We start from the raw sequence: 16,325 nt of genomic DNA, 5'->3' as shown, positions 1-16,325 counted from the left end.
TTATGATATTCCCTTTCATATAGTGTGTAATAAAGCTGTTTGTGAATGTAAAAAGTCTATTTCAAAGATCAAAATGCAGATAAATTGAGTTTTCATCAGTAATTCAGTCTCACTTCCTGCTGAATCTATGTAGAATTGGATCTAATTTGCATAATCCCCGCCTCTGGTCCCCGTCTCTTTGCCCCGCCCTCAATCACTGTATTGTATCTGAGACTGGAAGAGTTTGGTTCGTGTTGTTCATGTCGAGAAGACGCGGTTTTCTCCACTTTGATGAGATTGATACGGTGAAACTGTTACTAGAGCTGAGATTCAGATATGATAATGAGCGTTTGTTTTCTGACCAATCAGAGCAGAGTAGCTCTAAGAAAGGCGGGGTTTAGAGAGACCGAATCTTTGATCGAAGACACTGTTTCAGACACTGAGAGAAAAGAGCTGATGCTGCAGTGGATATTATGAGAACATTAAAGTGTTTTTTTTTGTCATTTGATGAATGTAAACCTTGAAAACAACATTAGGAACCTTTAAAGCAGAGGTTGATTACGATTTGAATTTTGTAACTTTAGTTAGTGTACAACATCTGCAAAGTTACGACACTCAAAGTTCAATGCAAAGGAGATATTTTCTTTACAGAAATCACTTTTTAAACGGCTGGTAGGAACTACAACAAGCATAGTGACATCACAAACCCTAAAATTTACATAAACCCCGCCCCCGAGAACACTCAGCAAAGGGGGCGGGGCCATGTTGGGCTGCTTTAGAGAAGAGGAAGAGTTGTTGTAGTCGAGTGTTGTTGTCATGCCGTCATTTTACACCAAACGAGGGTCAATTCAACACAAAAGATGAACATGACGGCACATGCTAGTGGATGAGTTGAATCAACTCCACAGCAACTACATCAATTTATCCACTAACCATTCAGAAACGTCTAAAAGTTGTAACTTCTTCCTGAGTCTCTCCATCAGTGTCGACTCCGGTTTGAACAATGTAAGGCTGAACACTTTCCTCATTTTGGCTGCGTGAGATTCTCCAGCTTTGTTGTTTTTGAACTGTTAAAGCTCCGCCCTCTTCTGGAGCAGCAGCTCATTTGCATTTAAAGGGACACACACAAAAACGGCGTGTTTTTGCTCACACCCAAATAGGAGCAAATTTGACAAGCTATAATAAATGATCTGTGGGGGATTTTGAGCTGAAACTTCACACACACATTCTGGAGACACCAGAGACTGATATTACAGGTGCTCTTTAATATAGTATAATAGGGGCATTTAAGGGTCCTACATACAACTACACATTTTGACAGCGACAGTGAAATTTTACCAGGTTTTCTCTGACATCAACACACACATCTACACCTCTCTACTGTACAGCTGCACTCTTGACCTCAGACCAGACAACAAAGCCGTGTGCATGACACAGTGTCTCTTTCAGGTTGTATGCTGCATACTTTTAAAGGCTGTGGACATAATCAAAGCTGGCAGCCTCCTTCCTCAGACTTCTGATGCAAGTCAGGATGTGAATCACTCGAATAATAATATCTGCACAAATGACACTCGGGAGTTCAGCAGTGCTCATTTATCTCAATGCTTCACTAATGAAAAACCTGCCCGGCCTTGAAGACGGTATGAAATGAAAGCGAATGCAGTGACATTAAAGTTTTTAAATTTTAAAGTTTGTAACAAAGTTTCTGCACAACAGGAATGACCCATTTATCTGAGTATGCCTCACACACACACACACACACACACACACACACACACACACACACACACACACACACACACACACACACACACACACACACACACACACACACACACAGATTTCTACCTATTTAATGGACCCCATTCACTTCCATAGTATTTTATTTCCATAATATGGAAGTCAATGTGGTCCATCAACCCCTATTCTTCACAATATCTTGTTTTGTGTTCAGCAGAAGAAAGAAATGAATACAGGAACGACATGAGGGTAAAGAATAAGTAAATGATGTCATAATTTTCATCCCTTTAAAGGGTTAGTTCACCCAAAAATGAAATTTCTGTCATCAATTACTCACCCTCATGTCGTTCCACATCCGTAAGATCTTCGTTCATCTTCAGAACACAAATTAAGATATTTTTGATGAAATATATGACTCTTCCAATATAATCAACACTTTCAAGGTCCAGAAAGGTACTAAAGACATCGTTAAAACAGTCATGTGACTGCAGTGGTTCAACCGTAATGTTATGAAGAGACGAGAATACTTTCTGTGCGCAAAAACAAAACAAAAATAACCACTTTATTCAACAAATTCATCTCTCATCAGACTCATACGCAGTTAAAGCAGTTCATCACTTCCATGTTTATGTCAGAATGCCGACTCATTATTGGCCGGCTCCTCCGTCAGCATCACACGCATGCATTTTGCTGATCATGTGATCAGCGTCGGCCAATACTGAGCCGGCGTTCGGACGTAGAACCTGGAATAGCTGCAATGTAAATAGCATAGCAGAATGACAGGAGAGAGATGATTTTTTTTGAATAAAGTGGTTATTTTTGTTTTGATTTTGCGCACAAAAAGTATTCTCGTCTCTTCATAACATTAAGGTTGATCCACTGCAGTCACATGACTGTTTTAACAATGTCTTTAGTGCTTTTCTGGACCTTGAAAGTGTTGATTATATTGCTGTCTATGGACGAGTCATATATTTCATCAAAAATATCTTAATTTGTGTTCTGAAGGTCTTATGGAACGACATGAGGGAGAGTAATAAATGACAGAAATTTTATTTTTAGGTGAACTAACCCTTTAAGTCTAAAGTTCTGCAGATGTTCGCAGCAGCTGATTTCGCATCAAGACGCTGCTGTAGATTTTGGTAAATAAACCTTGATTTAATAGAGTTACATCGTAATCCTCATTGATGCAGCTCACCCACATAGAGATTATTACTGTCAAATCATGAGTCATAATTACAGCACATAAAAACAACATTTATTTCAGACTGTCTCTCCATCATGGCAGATGGATGGAGTTTTAGCAGCAGTGTGTGTGAATGTGTGTGTGTGGGTGTTTATGTAAATGAATATAGAGGAGACATGGAGGACAATTCCAAGATGCATTTATATATAGATGCTTTTATAAGCACTTGAAGTTCTGATTCTGTTATTTTGTAGATATTTTAAATTCATGCATAAATATGTGACACAAATCTGAATTAATCAGATCATCAGTAGTGAGAATTTCATTAAAAATGAACATCACCATCTGGAGGAGTGTGAAAATGAAACTTTGATAATGATCCATCTGCGTCAATTTACTGACAAACAACTTGCTATTTATAAAATCTCAGTAAAGAGGAAAACTTGCACGAACTCACCCCAATGATGACAGTGTCATCTCCCTGAAAGGTGGGAATATATTTGTCTCCACGGAGGATTTCGGACTGATTCAGGGGTCTGAAGCGACACAACACCCTGATGTTGCATTCTGCGCTGTTCTCAGCCATCCTGTGATGCTGCACTACAGATTTGACTCTGATTCCTCAGATCTGAACAGATTCACTGACAGACGAATAATCCGTGTGATGAGGAGCGCGCGCGCCGTGAACGAGCTGCTCTGTCGCAAACGCGCATCAAAACATTCTGCGAACAGAATCCGTCGTTAAAACATCAGAGACGAACGCGCAGCCCTCGGGTGTTTGTGTGAATCGCTCTCTCGAGGCTGTGTTGTGAGTGTGATTAGTGCTGCAGATGTGCTGAAGCGTGATGCTGCAGGGATACGGAGACACACGCGCTTGGTACCGCTCCTCTCTGATTGGTCAGTATTTGACAGGGGGCGGGGCGTGTGCTGGCAAAAACTTCGAGCCATTTCCATGATATATATTAAAGGGTTAGTTCACCCAAAAATGAAAATAATGTCATTAATTACTCACTCTCATGTCGTTCCACACCCGTAAGACCTTCATTCATCTTTAGAACACAAATTAAGATGTTTTTGATGAAATCCGATGACTCAGTGAGGCCTGAGCAATGATATTTCCTCTCTCAAGATCCATAAATGTACTAAAAACAGATTTCATTTCAGATTTGATTGATATTTTATTTTTGAGAGTTGTGTTTGATTGTAAGACGACCTTGAGGGTCCTGAAAGGCGCCTAAGAAATAAAATGTATTATTATTATTATTATTATTATTATTAAAAAATATTTAAATCAGTTCATGTGAGTACAGTGGATTAATATTAATATTATAAAGCCACGAGAATATTTTTCGAGCGCCAAAAACACAAAATAACGACTTATTTAGTGATGGCCGATTTCAAAACACTGCTTCAGGAAGCTTCGGCGTGTTGTGAATCAGAGGTTCGGAGCGCCAGAGTCACGTGATTTCAGCAGTTTGACACGCGATCCGAATCATGATTCGACACACTGATTCATAACGCTCTGAATCTTCCTGAAGCAGTGTTTTGAAATCGGCCATCACTAAATAAGTCGTTATTTTGTGTTTTTGGCGCACCAAAAATATTCTCGTGGCTTTATAATATTAATATTGAACCACTGTACTCACATGACCTGATTTAAATATGTTTTTAGTACATTAATGGATCTTGAGAGAGGAAACGTCATTGCTGGCTATTCAGGCCTCACTGAGCCTTCAGATTTCATCAAAAATATCTTAATTTGTGTTCTGAAGATGAACGAACGACATGAGGGAGAGTAATTAATGACAGAATTTTCATTTTTGGGTGAACTAACCCTTTAATATAACATCATAAAAAGCCTTGTCCTCTAGTCCTCGCGAGATCGCGCGAGGTTTTGTTTGTGTGTGACGTCACAGCTGTCGTTTGGCCTGTGTCTGTGAGCGCTCGCGCGTCATCCGCTTCATTCAGTCGTTTATATTTCCTTTAAAACTGCAGTAAAGAAACACGCCGCATATAAACTCACATTAAACTGCCTTTCCAAAGCGTGCTGCAATGGCCGACCCGAAGTATGCCAACCTGCCGGGCATCGTAAGTGATTCTTTCAGTCCATAATCCACAACAACAACAGTGCGGCGCATTAGCATTAGCCGCGGCTAGCGGTCTGAGGCGAAACATTCATTTATAAATTCACATTTACTGACCGATTGAGTGTCATGAGTAAACATAAGATGTACACGATTATTTTTTAAAGTATTGAAGTTATTTGACATTCTTGATTTTCAGAGATGTTTTTAGTTCGTGTTTCTGACTGATGTTTGTCAAAGAAAACACACACACAACTCATAAATGCTGCTTAAATGATGTTTTTCCAGCTCTGTTGCTGGTATATTGTGTAAAGACGCTGCTGCACAGCTTTATTTCGCAGGAGGGATGCTAAGAATTAGATGTTTGTGAAGGGCGTTGGCCAGATGTATGATGGGTGTATTATAATGTCAATATTTTAATGTCACGTGATGAGGCTGATGTCAGTCTGTATTGTTTACATGAACTATAGATTTACAGTATTGATCAATTAAGATGGGGTTCAATGGCATGTTTTTACATTCATAAAATGACAAACATAAATATTCTGATATTTAGGCAGATTAGATGTATATAAATGTGTATAAGGGTCAAATCATCAAAACAAAACGTGTAATACAGCTTTAAACAATCTGGTCAGGGATATTTGCAACAAAAAAATCTATTTATGTCATATCAAACACTAATTACTTTTACCCAAAATGCTAATTACTTGTAATTTTACATTTTTAAACTTTGCCACAATCCTAGTAAATTTGTTACTCATTTAAAATGCAATAAAATTGATTATGCTCACTTATTCTTTTATATATTTTAATACGTACAGGTCAGAATAAGTGTGTTGTTTCAATATAAGTGACAATGAAACAATATTTCACCCACATTTTGACATTTTATTCTCCCAAAACTTATTTGAAACCTTTAAAAGTAGACGTTTTACTTAATGTGTTTCTATGTATATAAAATCACTTGTACATTTCTATTGATGCGGACATCTCGGTGTCTTTGACCCATTTATTTATTTACACACACACTTGAGGATTAATGTCTGTATTATATTACTGAAGTGACATCATCATCCTCATCAATATTAAAATGACATCATTTCCCCCCAGGCCTCCAACGAGCCTGACGTGTATGAGACGAGTGATCTACCTGAGGATGATCAGGCGCAGTTTGAGTCGGTGAGTATGTGTGTGTGTGTGTGTGTGATTTGAGCTAATTACTTTCCCTCCTCGTTCATTAACCCTCCATCACTGTTTGACTCGCTCCGGATGCTAGTTTGTGCAAGTAAGACGTCCATGTTTCTCTAATGCAGTAACTGCATGGGTTGAAATCTTCCTGTTTTCTTTCTCAGACAGTCGCACCATTAGATTGGAGTGTTTTTTGATTTTAACTAAGAACAGGTTCATAAATGACTGGTTTTGTCTGTGTGTGTGTGTGTGTGTGTGTGTGTTGTTATATTATGGTAAAAGTGCGGTACAGGTTGTAACCTGCTAGATATAGTTATTGAGTTATGAATAATCTCAATGACTGGTTTACTCCTGTAATATTATCACTTTAGAATTTGACTCGTGTTCATAACATGAACAGAATTGTATTCAGGATTTCTAACTTAAATTTGTAAACCTAATGCTGTTACTAACTTCCTGTGAAAGGCCGTGGGAGACGTTTAGCTGTTAAAGTGTGTTTTAAGGAACAAATGGTGGTAAATTTGACAGTTTGACAAAAATAATGTGTGTGTGTGTGTGTGTGTGTTTCACTAATTTCCTTCTAGGGCTGCACAATTTGTTAAAAAAAAAAAAATTTAAATCTGCAGTTTTTCACAATTATTTTTGTTGCGTTTTAAAATGCAATAAAATATTGCTGTGCTTGTTTAAAGGGATGCACAATATAAAATAACAATAATAAAGAATATATATTTTTAGTATTATTGTTATTATTACTAAATAAAAATATTAAACAACATATTACTATTACTATTGTAATTTCACTTTAAAATAAAAAATAATAATAATTTTATTGTACTATACAATTGTAAAATTATATTTCTAATATTAATATAAAAATATGAATATAAAAATGTTTTTATTATTATTATTATTATTACTACAAAAAACAATTTAACAAATTATTACTAAAATATTACTATTGTAATATTTCACTGTAATAAAAAAAGTTTAGGAGAAACAATAATTATTTTAATCTACAATTGTAAAATTACAGTACTTTTCTTATATATATATATTTAATTTAATTAGATTTTTATATTGGATTGGCCTTAAAGCTTTTGTTGACAACAATCATTACAAGTCTGATGAGATCTTGTTTCCCAAATCCACATATTTACTTTATTAAATCGAGTCTTAGTTTTATTTTGATGAATTGTGCAGCTCTTCTTCCTTCAGATGCTGCTCTGATTGTCTCATCTTTCCTCTTCCTGAACACCCGCACACACACACACACACACACACACACACACACACACACACACACGCGCACACACACACACACACGCGCACACATAAACGCACGCACACACACACATAAACGCACGCACACACACACGCACACACACACACACACACACACACACTCTGTCTCGTGTGTTTGGGTTTGTGTAAACTCTAATTGAATCTCGTCAGCAGGTGGAGGAGGTAACGTTACCCAGTGACCCGTGAGCGCTTGTGTGTTCACGATGATCAGATGAAGAGCCGCTTGTGGGTGTGTCGTTACTCAGATCGGCTGTAATTAAGACTGATGAAATAAACAAGCAATCCAGTGATACTCACAACAACACGGCTCTGTTCTGCCCTCCCTCCAGCTCCTGTTGTGCATGTCATGTGATAACTACATTAATATCTCTCTCTCTCTTTCTCTTCCTCACTCTCTTCTGTTTTTCTCTTTCTCTTTTGCTCTAACTGTCTTTGGGGACCCAAGGAGCTGGTAAGAGTTTCTGATTCCCCTTTAACACCCAGTGACTCTTCTAAACCAATCAGATCGTGATCTGTGCATGTGCGTCTGTGAACTCCACACGCATTTGGACTAACGCTTCCTCTCTTAGCATTAATGCGGATGCTGTCTGGAAATAAATCTGCTGATATTTGGCCGTTTCTGTGTGACTAATCAATCTCCAGTGCTCTAAACGCAGCCAATTAAAACAGAAGAGTGTCAAATACTGTGTGAGTTCACCGTACGCTTGCGTTCATCAGACGCTCTCTCTGTGGACGTGTGTTCGTGTTTCTCCAACTTTAATGGCCGCAGAGTACAGATGTTTCAGCTTCATAGATTTCTTTCATAATAAACTTCAGTAGCGTTTGCTAAATTAGATTTACAGTAAAGAAGGGAAGGAGCCATAGAAACACACTAAACATCATAACCTTTCACAGTTTTGCAGTCAAGCGTAGATGTTTTGAGTTTGCTGCAGTATTTTAGAGATGCTCGAGCTTATTAAACACCTGCGCCGTCGCCCGACTCTCTTCTGTCAGATTGATGTGTGTTTGAGAGAAGAACATGTAGGGCTGGGTAATGACATAATTTTCACCATTCGATTCGACATTGATTATTTTGGATGTAGTATTTCAGTTTCAGCACATGGTAAATCTCTCAGCTAATGCTGTAAACTAACATGAGAGTCAGCTGGTGCTACTGTAATAATACTGAAGGTTAAATTAACTTATTTATATGCAAACAATTAAATTACACTCAATGATGTTTTTATTATAAAGTTTAGAATTACATAATATTTCTACTCCAATTCGTTTTTTTGAAATGTAAACATTTAAATTACGGCAGTTTTTTTATTCAAACATGCATTAAATATTGAAGAACATTAAAAATGATGATGAATATGTGACGGTGCATAGCTATATTTATCTTTCTAGAGTTCACTTTTCTAGCTGACTAATGAGTTTATGGTCACTGAATGTGTTTTTCTGAGGTAAATGTGACGTCACGTGACACTGAAGCTGTTTTATTGAGGTTGAAGCACTGATTGAGCGATTACACGAGACATGATTTCAGTAAGTTGTACTGTATATTTTAACATACCTTCAGATGTTCATGCATGTTTATTTCGCTGTAACTGGTATTAAAGCGGAGGAGAGGATGATCACATGCTTCTCTTTAACTGAGGCGCTAAAACGATCCGTCACGCCACATTAAACAGCGCCGAAACCGTATTTATTTTCTGAATCTCATAATAAGATGGACGTCATTTGAAATCTGAGACTTTGCTTCATATCAAAAGTCACAAAGATTATTGCGATTTATTGGATGGGAGGAGCTACATATTCTGAAAACAGACTAGACTAATCGATTCTTGGGATTTCAGAATCGATATCGGATAATTGATTAAAATTTAGAAATCAATATTTTTTTTTACCCAGCCCTAATAAATGATTGGTGCACGCACTGATGCATGATGGTCTGCGAGTGTTTCTGTTTGAGTGAATTAAATCAGTGTTTTGAATAACTTGAGCCGGACGAACGTCCTGTGAGATCACGGCACGCATGTTAAATCAATCAGCCACGCCCCTACTGTGGGAGGGGCCTCAAAGATTCAGCCAATCAGAAGCGTCTCCTTTATAATCAGACGTCTAGATGTTTTGGTGTGATTGGTTTATAACTCGTCTCGCAGGAGGAGCTGTGCAGCGACAGCGTGGAGCGGATCGTCGTCAATCCCAACGCCGCTTACGACAAGTTCAAAGACAAACACGTCAGCGCCAAGGGTTTGGGTGAGTACAGCGACTTCCTCAAGCAGCTCTCTCAAAACACACCGTTTATATTTGTTAAATGTGTATGATTGTGTGCAGATTTCTCGGACCGCATCAGTAAGAATCGCCGGGTGGGCTACGAGTCTGGAGAATACGAGCTTGTGAGTGATCCGTCATGACTGGTTTAGTTTCTGGAGCCTCTCAGCGTTTGTTCTGATTCATTTCCTCTCGTCCCGCAGTTAGCCGAGGGTTGTGGCGTGAAGGAAACTCCTCAGCAGAAATATCAGCGGCTGGTTAACGAGATTCACGAGCTCTGCCAGGATGTGGAACGCATTCAGGTTAAACATTGACTTCTCTTTCATTACTTCTCGTATACTCTCGCCATCTGCAATATCCCAGTGTCAGTTTTGATTTTATAGTGACTTTAATTGCATGAATTTGTTTTCACTCCTTGTGTGTGTGTTTCCTGCAGGTCAGCACTAAGGAGAGCAGTGCGGAGGAGCGCTTGACTCCGGTGGCTTTGGCTCAGCAGGCGGCGCAGCTCAAACAGCAGCTGGTTTCTGCTCACCTGGACTCTCTGCTCGGACCCAACGCCCACATCAACCTCACCGACCCTGATGGAGCTCTTGCCAAGTGAGTCAAACTCTGAACTTCTGTGGCCGCTTGCTGAAACTGCTTAGACTAATCCTAAAAGTTAGTCAGCTGGTTCTGACTACATAAAAAGATAAATCGGTCTGATTTCTGATATTCTCATTTAATTTCTATTTGTTCAAACTAGTTCTTAAGAAACAGTCTTAACATAGTGGCTGAGTTTATGCAACTGACCGCTGCTTTTAGTTCATCAAAAATCTGTTTTAGATATTCTAAGTAGTGCTGTCACATGATTAATCGCATCCAAAATAAGTTGGTTTTACATAATATATGTTATATTCATAATATAAACACACACACATACATGTATATATTTAAGAAAAATGTGTTATTTATTTATATAAAAACTTATATATAATTATTGCAAATATGTATTAAATATATACATGCATGTGTGTGTATTGTGTATAATTATTATGTATATATAAATACACACACATTTTACATAAAAACAAACTTTTATTTTGGATGCAATTAATTGACAGCACTAAAACAGCACTAAAGTCTAAAGAAAAACAGTGTAATAAAATGAACAAAAATCATAAAAATAAGATTAAAATAAATAAAAAATTACATTAAAATACATAAATGGCATTTAACAGTACAGTAATATGAGTAGAAAAAGAAATTAATTTTTTGTAAATATTTTAATAATTTGTAATAATAATTATTCACAGTATAAATTGGTTCTTTATACCAGAAACTATATAATTATTTTAGTTTTATTATAGTTTTATAAAAAAAAAAAAAAAAAAATATATATATATATATATATATATATATATATATATATATATATATATATATATATATATATATATATATATATATAATTAGTTTTTGTTTAATTTTATTATTTTTTTTAGGTTTAAATTATTTTTATTTGTTTTAGTTTTTATCTATTTCCAGTTAATAATAAATGTAGTGCTTCAACTTAAACTTATATCAGTCTATTGCGAAGGCAACATTTCTAGTTTTTCAACATTAAAGTTATTTCTGTTAACAGAAATGCTTTGAATTTAGTTTTGTTAATGATAATAGCCCTGTATAGATTGAGGATGATCATATCTGGGGTTTGTGGATCAAAAGATTGAAAATCTCAGTTCTAAGACACATTTAGTCATCCTGATCAACAGACACAACACAGAACATGATGCATTATTGTAAATATGAGGAAATATCTAGTCAGAGAGTCCTGCTCTTGAGTGTGTGTGAAGCTGACTCTTCTCTCCGTCTCTCGGCGCAGGCGGTTGTTGACTCAGCTGGAGGTGGCGCGGGGCGTGCGGAGCGGGTCGGGTGGAGAGGGCAAGACGGCGCCACCTAAAGGCCCGGATGGAGTGATTCTCTACGAGCTTCACAGCCGACCAGAGCAAGAGAAGTTCACTGAATCTGCCAAGGTACGGCCTCCGTAAAACATGCAGTGATGTCACTTCCTGAGGTGGTTTCTGACGCAGACGTTCTCTCTGTGACTGTAGGTCGCTGAGCTGGAGAGGCGGTTGGCTGAACTGGAGATGTCGGTGGGCTCCGGCTCAGATAAACAGGTGCACGAGATTAAGAAAATTGAGCTGTTTTTCCTCCATATTCTCACTATATCAGACTATATGAGCATAAAAGCCTGATGGATCACATAACACACATTCAAACATTATAAAACCTTTTGTGTGTGTGTTTTCCAGGGTCCGCTCAGCGCCGGGGTGCAGGGAGCCAGTCTGACGGTGAACAAACACACACTGATCAGCTTTAGTGTGAACAATCATCATCTTTACTCTGAGACGCGTTTATGAAAATAACATGCATGTCAGCGACTGTGAAATCACCTAAAAGTGCAAAGATAGCAGATCAGCTGTAAAAAACTTTAGGATACCACATGACAACTCTCATTGCTTGATGTAAATTGAGTGAATGTGGTCATGTGATGTGAGTAATAACAGCTCATAACTCTGTGCAGGACACTATAGAGCTGCTGCAGGCTCGGGTCAGTGCGCTGGACGCCGCCACTCTGGACCAGGTGGAAGCCAGACTACAGGTACACATGACCTCTCATCAGCGTCACATGGTGTTCAAGGCTCGAAACTGATGGGATTAGTTCTCAAAAGTGCCTTTATGCATTTTTCAGCATCTCATCAAATAAAAATCTGACATAACCCACAAAAACAGCAGATAAGAGTTCACAGCGAGGTCAAGTTTTCATTTTTGTGCATATTTTTCATGAAATGTAGCGTGAATAAGACTGATGTTTTACACTTTTGAATGATTAATTAAATGTGAAAATGTCTGTTATATCGTATCGTATATATTATTATTTTATTGAAGCTATATATATATATTTAAATATAATTAGTTATATTTAGAAAATTATTTACACTTAATGGTCCTGAAATTATGATAATACTAATAATTATAATAAATAAATATATATATATATATACATTTAAATGTACTTCCTCCAGTGGCTGAAGTAACTGCTTGTTTCCTGTTTTTCTTCAGAGTGTTCTGGGGAAGATGAATGAAATTGCCAAACACAAGGCGGCCATTGAGGATGCTGAGACCCAAAATAAGGTGCGTCCTCACGCCCGTCCCACATGACTTTACCGCTGTCATCATCAGATGTAGAATGAACGAGGTCTGGTGTGCTTCAGGTGTCGCAGCTGTACGATGTGGTTCAGAAGTGGGATGCGATGGCGACGTCTCTCCCGCAGGTGGTGCAGCGACTGACGGCTGTCAAAGAACTGCATGAACAGGGTAACGTTTACTCTCTCACTTCATCTGTTGATCTTCATCAGCCGTTTGCCTTTGGCCTGCGATTTAAATAACTGTTTAAAGCTGCAATATGTAAGAGTTTTGCAGTAAAATATCCAAAAACCACTAGTCCAGTGTTGTATATTTTGTTCACTTGAGTTCTTACAATATCCCAAATGTTTCCAACCATTTGTAAATCGTGAGAAAAGGCTCCGGGACGTGTGAGGAGTCGCCTGTTGATTGTGTCATACCCGCGTTACCCTCGGTTTTATTTTGTAGAAACCAGGGAAACGCCAAAGATGCTTTAAAATATTACACGTTTGAACAACTGTTTTGATATATTTATAGACAGAAAACGAATTATTGTTATATAGCTCAACACGTTTATAAATTAATAGCATGCCATTGATCAACACAATCATCCAGCATTCAATATGATATTGTAAAATCGCTCTATCTTACTGCAGTGTGTAACAGTGTCTCACAGCAGCCGCACAGAGTAACGTTATAACATCATTTTCAACACTCTCAAATGTGTCTAATATGATAAACAGAGCTGCGTTACCTCATACTCATGACCGGAAAAGCGGCAGCGGCGCCGGCGACTGTGTCATAATAAAAGTCCCGCTGCTCGTGAGGCGTGTGTTGATCAATCGCTCCAGCTCCTCGTTCAGCTCCACAACACTCGCTCCTGCTCTGCTTCACACTACAGTAACGTTAATAATCACATCCATGAGCATGATTTCTTCCTGAGTCCTATCCCGATTATTTCCACCGGATGTGATGTGAAGACCACATGTCCCAAGATTCTGCGCTCAAACTTGGCGTCATCAAGCTACGCCTTTGTTTTGAATAGGCCCAGAAATCTTACATATTGCACATTTTAACTGGCCAGAAAATTATGTAAAATGCCAAAAAATCTTAATGGTCTTAAAATGAGTCTTCATGTGCTTTCTGCAAAATATAATAATGAAAATAATAATTGTTATTATTAACACCTAAAATAATAGTAGTACTATTACTACTAATAATAGTAATATAAAACTGTTGTTTTAATAAATTAGACATTTAAAAAGTCATGAAATTTGGCACACAGATGGAGGACAGTCTGAACTGACACCATAGCAAATTTAGAGTCTCTAACTCAATCCCTCTAGCGCCACCACCTGTCCAAACTTGCACTTATATTTATGCTAATAACTTTTGAACCGTAAGGGCTAGAAACAAAATTCGTAATAAATTTTCCCACCGTTTTGAATTTTTCAAAAAACCTACTTTTGAACTCTTCCTAGGCCGTTGCTCCAATTTTCACGAAAATTTAACCAGATTATCTTCAGACTGCTGACAAAATGTTGTGGAATTCAAGTCGATTTGTCAAACCGTTCTTGAATAACGTGCGAACAAATTTTATGTAGCGCTTGACGTAAGGCTCCTCAACGCTTTATCGTATTCAGACCAAACTGGGTGCGTCATCACAAGCATGACCTTTCGGCGCAGTGCCACCTACTGGCCCGGAGATACGAAAATGGATATTTTTGCTTATAACTTCTGAATGGTTTGTCCAAAAATCATAAAATCATCATTAGATTTTGGCCGTCATGCCGAGTCGAATTTCACATATTGGTCATTTTGGGTGTTGGCCAGTTTGAATTTTGTAGTAAAATTTTATGAACGCATGAATATATCATTACAAAACTCAGTGTGGGTCATCAGCACAATGCCCTGAAGGAGTCTGAAGTTTTGGACAAGCTCCACCTCGTGGTGAAAAAAAATATTTGCATGCTTATAACTTTGTATAATGCAGTTTTTGATCTCTCTCGATCTGCGGTATTTCAGCGATGCAGTTTGGTCAGCTGTTGACCCATCTGGACACGACACAACAGATGATCAACAACTCGCTGAAGGACAACACCACTCTGCTGACTCAGGTACCGCTTGTGTCTCACTTCAGCACAAACTCTCTCGTGTCTCACAAACAAGTCGTTAAACATGCTGCGGATCACATTTTCAGGTCCAGCAGACCATGAAAGAGAACCTGGTGGCCGTGGAGGAGAACTTCGCCGCGCTGGACCAGAGGATGAAGAAACTCTCCAAATAAAGCTCATCCGTCGTACTCGAGGAGAAAGAATGAAGGAAGAGGCAGTTTGACGTTCCTCCCATTAGAATCGAGCTCTTTTTCTCATGTCGCCCTTTTGTTTTTCCGCAAAGCAGATGAAAGTGTAGATGAAGGTCGAGACCAAATATTTCACACTACGAACATCCTAAAGCTTCACCCTTCCTTCCCGAGACGCTTTATCAGTCCGATACTGTAACTCACGCACACAAACGCAAACCCAAAGTCTCAAACTGCCTGTTTGCGAATGATCTGATGAGTTCTGCAGCCGCGAACGGTTTGAAGCACTTTCCATCACCATCGACATGGACTCGTTCTGGAAGGTGAGCAGACGCTGTGTGTAAATACAGGCTTATGTGTACTTTAACTTGTTCTCATGAGAGATCGCTTGTAACCGTTATTGTATTATTAATGTGTGGATCACACTCCACAAATTATGATCATTTTCCAATATAGAATTTCAAATGCATCTCTGGATAATAAAATGCTTCCAGAAATCGATTTCCTTCTGTTGTTGTTTCTTGAATGTTCACGTGTGTGTATAAAATGTTAAAAACATTCCAGGGTTAGAAATCGATTTGCCTGATTTATTGTAAATACAAATTTCCTAGTTGTAAATTGGACATGGAAGCCCTCTCGTCGTATTTACTGTTGGAATCTCCGAGATCATTTTGATAGCGAAAACAGCCTGTATTTGACCGAAATTCCAGATGGTGGCGCTGTGAATGTTTATATGGTTGTCAATAAACGGGACGAGAAAACTCTGACTAGAAATGTACGATATTCCCGATAGCACGTGAAGGATTACAAGCCTGTTTATTGTGATTTGTGCTGCATCACATGCTCTTCCCTCTGCCATGTTTAAAGTTTAAGGCTCGTCCAACTCGGAAACTGGGATATCAAAATTATCAAGTTTCCCAGGAGTATATAGACTTGAGAGGGTTTTTCAACTAGAAAACTCCAAGAAGGAAACTGACTAGAAATTTACGAGTAGAAATTTTCCAACTAGGAAACTTGTATTTGGGATAATTCCGACAGCACGTGAAGGCAGCATTACATGCGTGTTTATTGCAATTTTATGCTGCCATGTTTACCATTTATGACCCACCCAACTCGGAAACTT

At 38.2% G+C, this 16,325-nt stretch overlaps 2 protein-coding genes across 2 annotated transcripts in view; one reads left to right on the top strand and one right to left on the bottom strand.

Moving 5' to 3' along the window:
* kif5ab (kinesin family member 5A, b) overlaps nt 1-3,488 on the bottom strand; it is a 26,037-nt gene extending 22,549 nt beyond the window's left edge. The window contains exon 1 of the mRNA XM_067372641.1: nt 3,360-3,488. Within this exon, the coding sequence (XP_067228742.1) occupies nt 3,360-3,488 (129 nt within the window). The remainder of the gene's footprint in view (nt 1-3,359) is intronic.
* A 1,343-nt stretch (nt 3,489-4,831) lies between these two features.
* On the top strand, nt 4,832-15,970 carry dctn2 (dynactin 2 (p50)). Its single transcript, XM_067372909.1, has 14 exons — nt 4,832-4,990; nt 6,100-6,168; nt 9,624-9,720; nt 9,799-9,860; nt 9,939-10,037; nt 10,172-10,332; nt 11,597-11,747; nt 11,826-11,891; nt 12,027-12,065; nt 12,299-12,376; nt 12,838-12,909; nt 12,990-13,092; nt 14,926-15,017; nt 15,101-15,970. The coding sequence occupies exons 1-14, from the start codon at nt 4,955-4,957 to the stop codon at nt 15,185-15,187; spliced, it is 1,212 nt and encodes a 403-aa protein (XP_067229010.1). The 5' UTR covers nt 4,832-4,954; the 3' UTR covers nt 15,188-15,970.
* The last annotated feature ends 355 nt before the right edge of the window (nt 15,971-16,325 follow it).

This window comes from Chanodichthys erythropterus, chromosome 21, assembly GCF_024489055.1.
Source record: "Chanodichthys erythropterus isolate Z2021 chromosome 21, ASM2448905v1, whole genome shotgun sequence".
In the NCBI taxonomy this organism is placed as follows: domain Eukaryota; kingdom Metazoa; phylum Chordata; class Actinopteri; order Cypriniformes; family Xenocyprididae; genus Chanodichthys; species Chanodichthys erythropterus.
The sequence above is the reverse complement of the archived record's forward strand: the minus strand, read 5'-3'. Positions and strand labels throughout refer to the sequence as shown.

What these genes read in the sequence shown, in the direction of transcription:
- dctn2 (XM_067372909.1), top strand. Translation starts at nt 4,955, where the DNA reads ATGGCCGACCCGAAGTATGCCAACCTGCCGGGCATC. An exon ending in GCTCCGGCTCAGATAAACAG is followed by an intron (nt 11,892 to 12,026) that starts GTGCACGAGATT and finishes TGTGTTTTCCAG; the next exon opens with GGTCCGCTCAGCGCCGGGGT. An exon ending in AGGTGGAAGCCAGACTACAG is followed by an intron (nt 12,377 to 12,837) that starts GTACACATGACC and finishes GTTTTTCTTCAG; the next exon opens with AGTGTTCTGGGGAAGATGAA.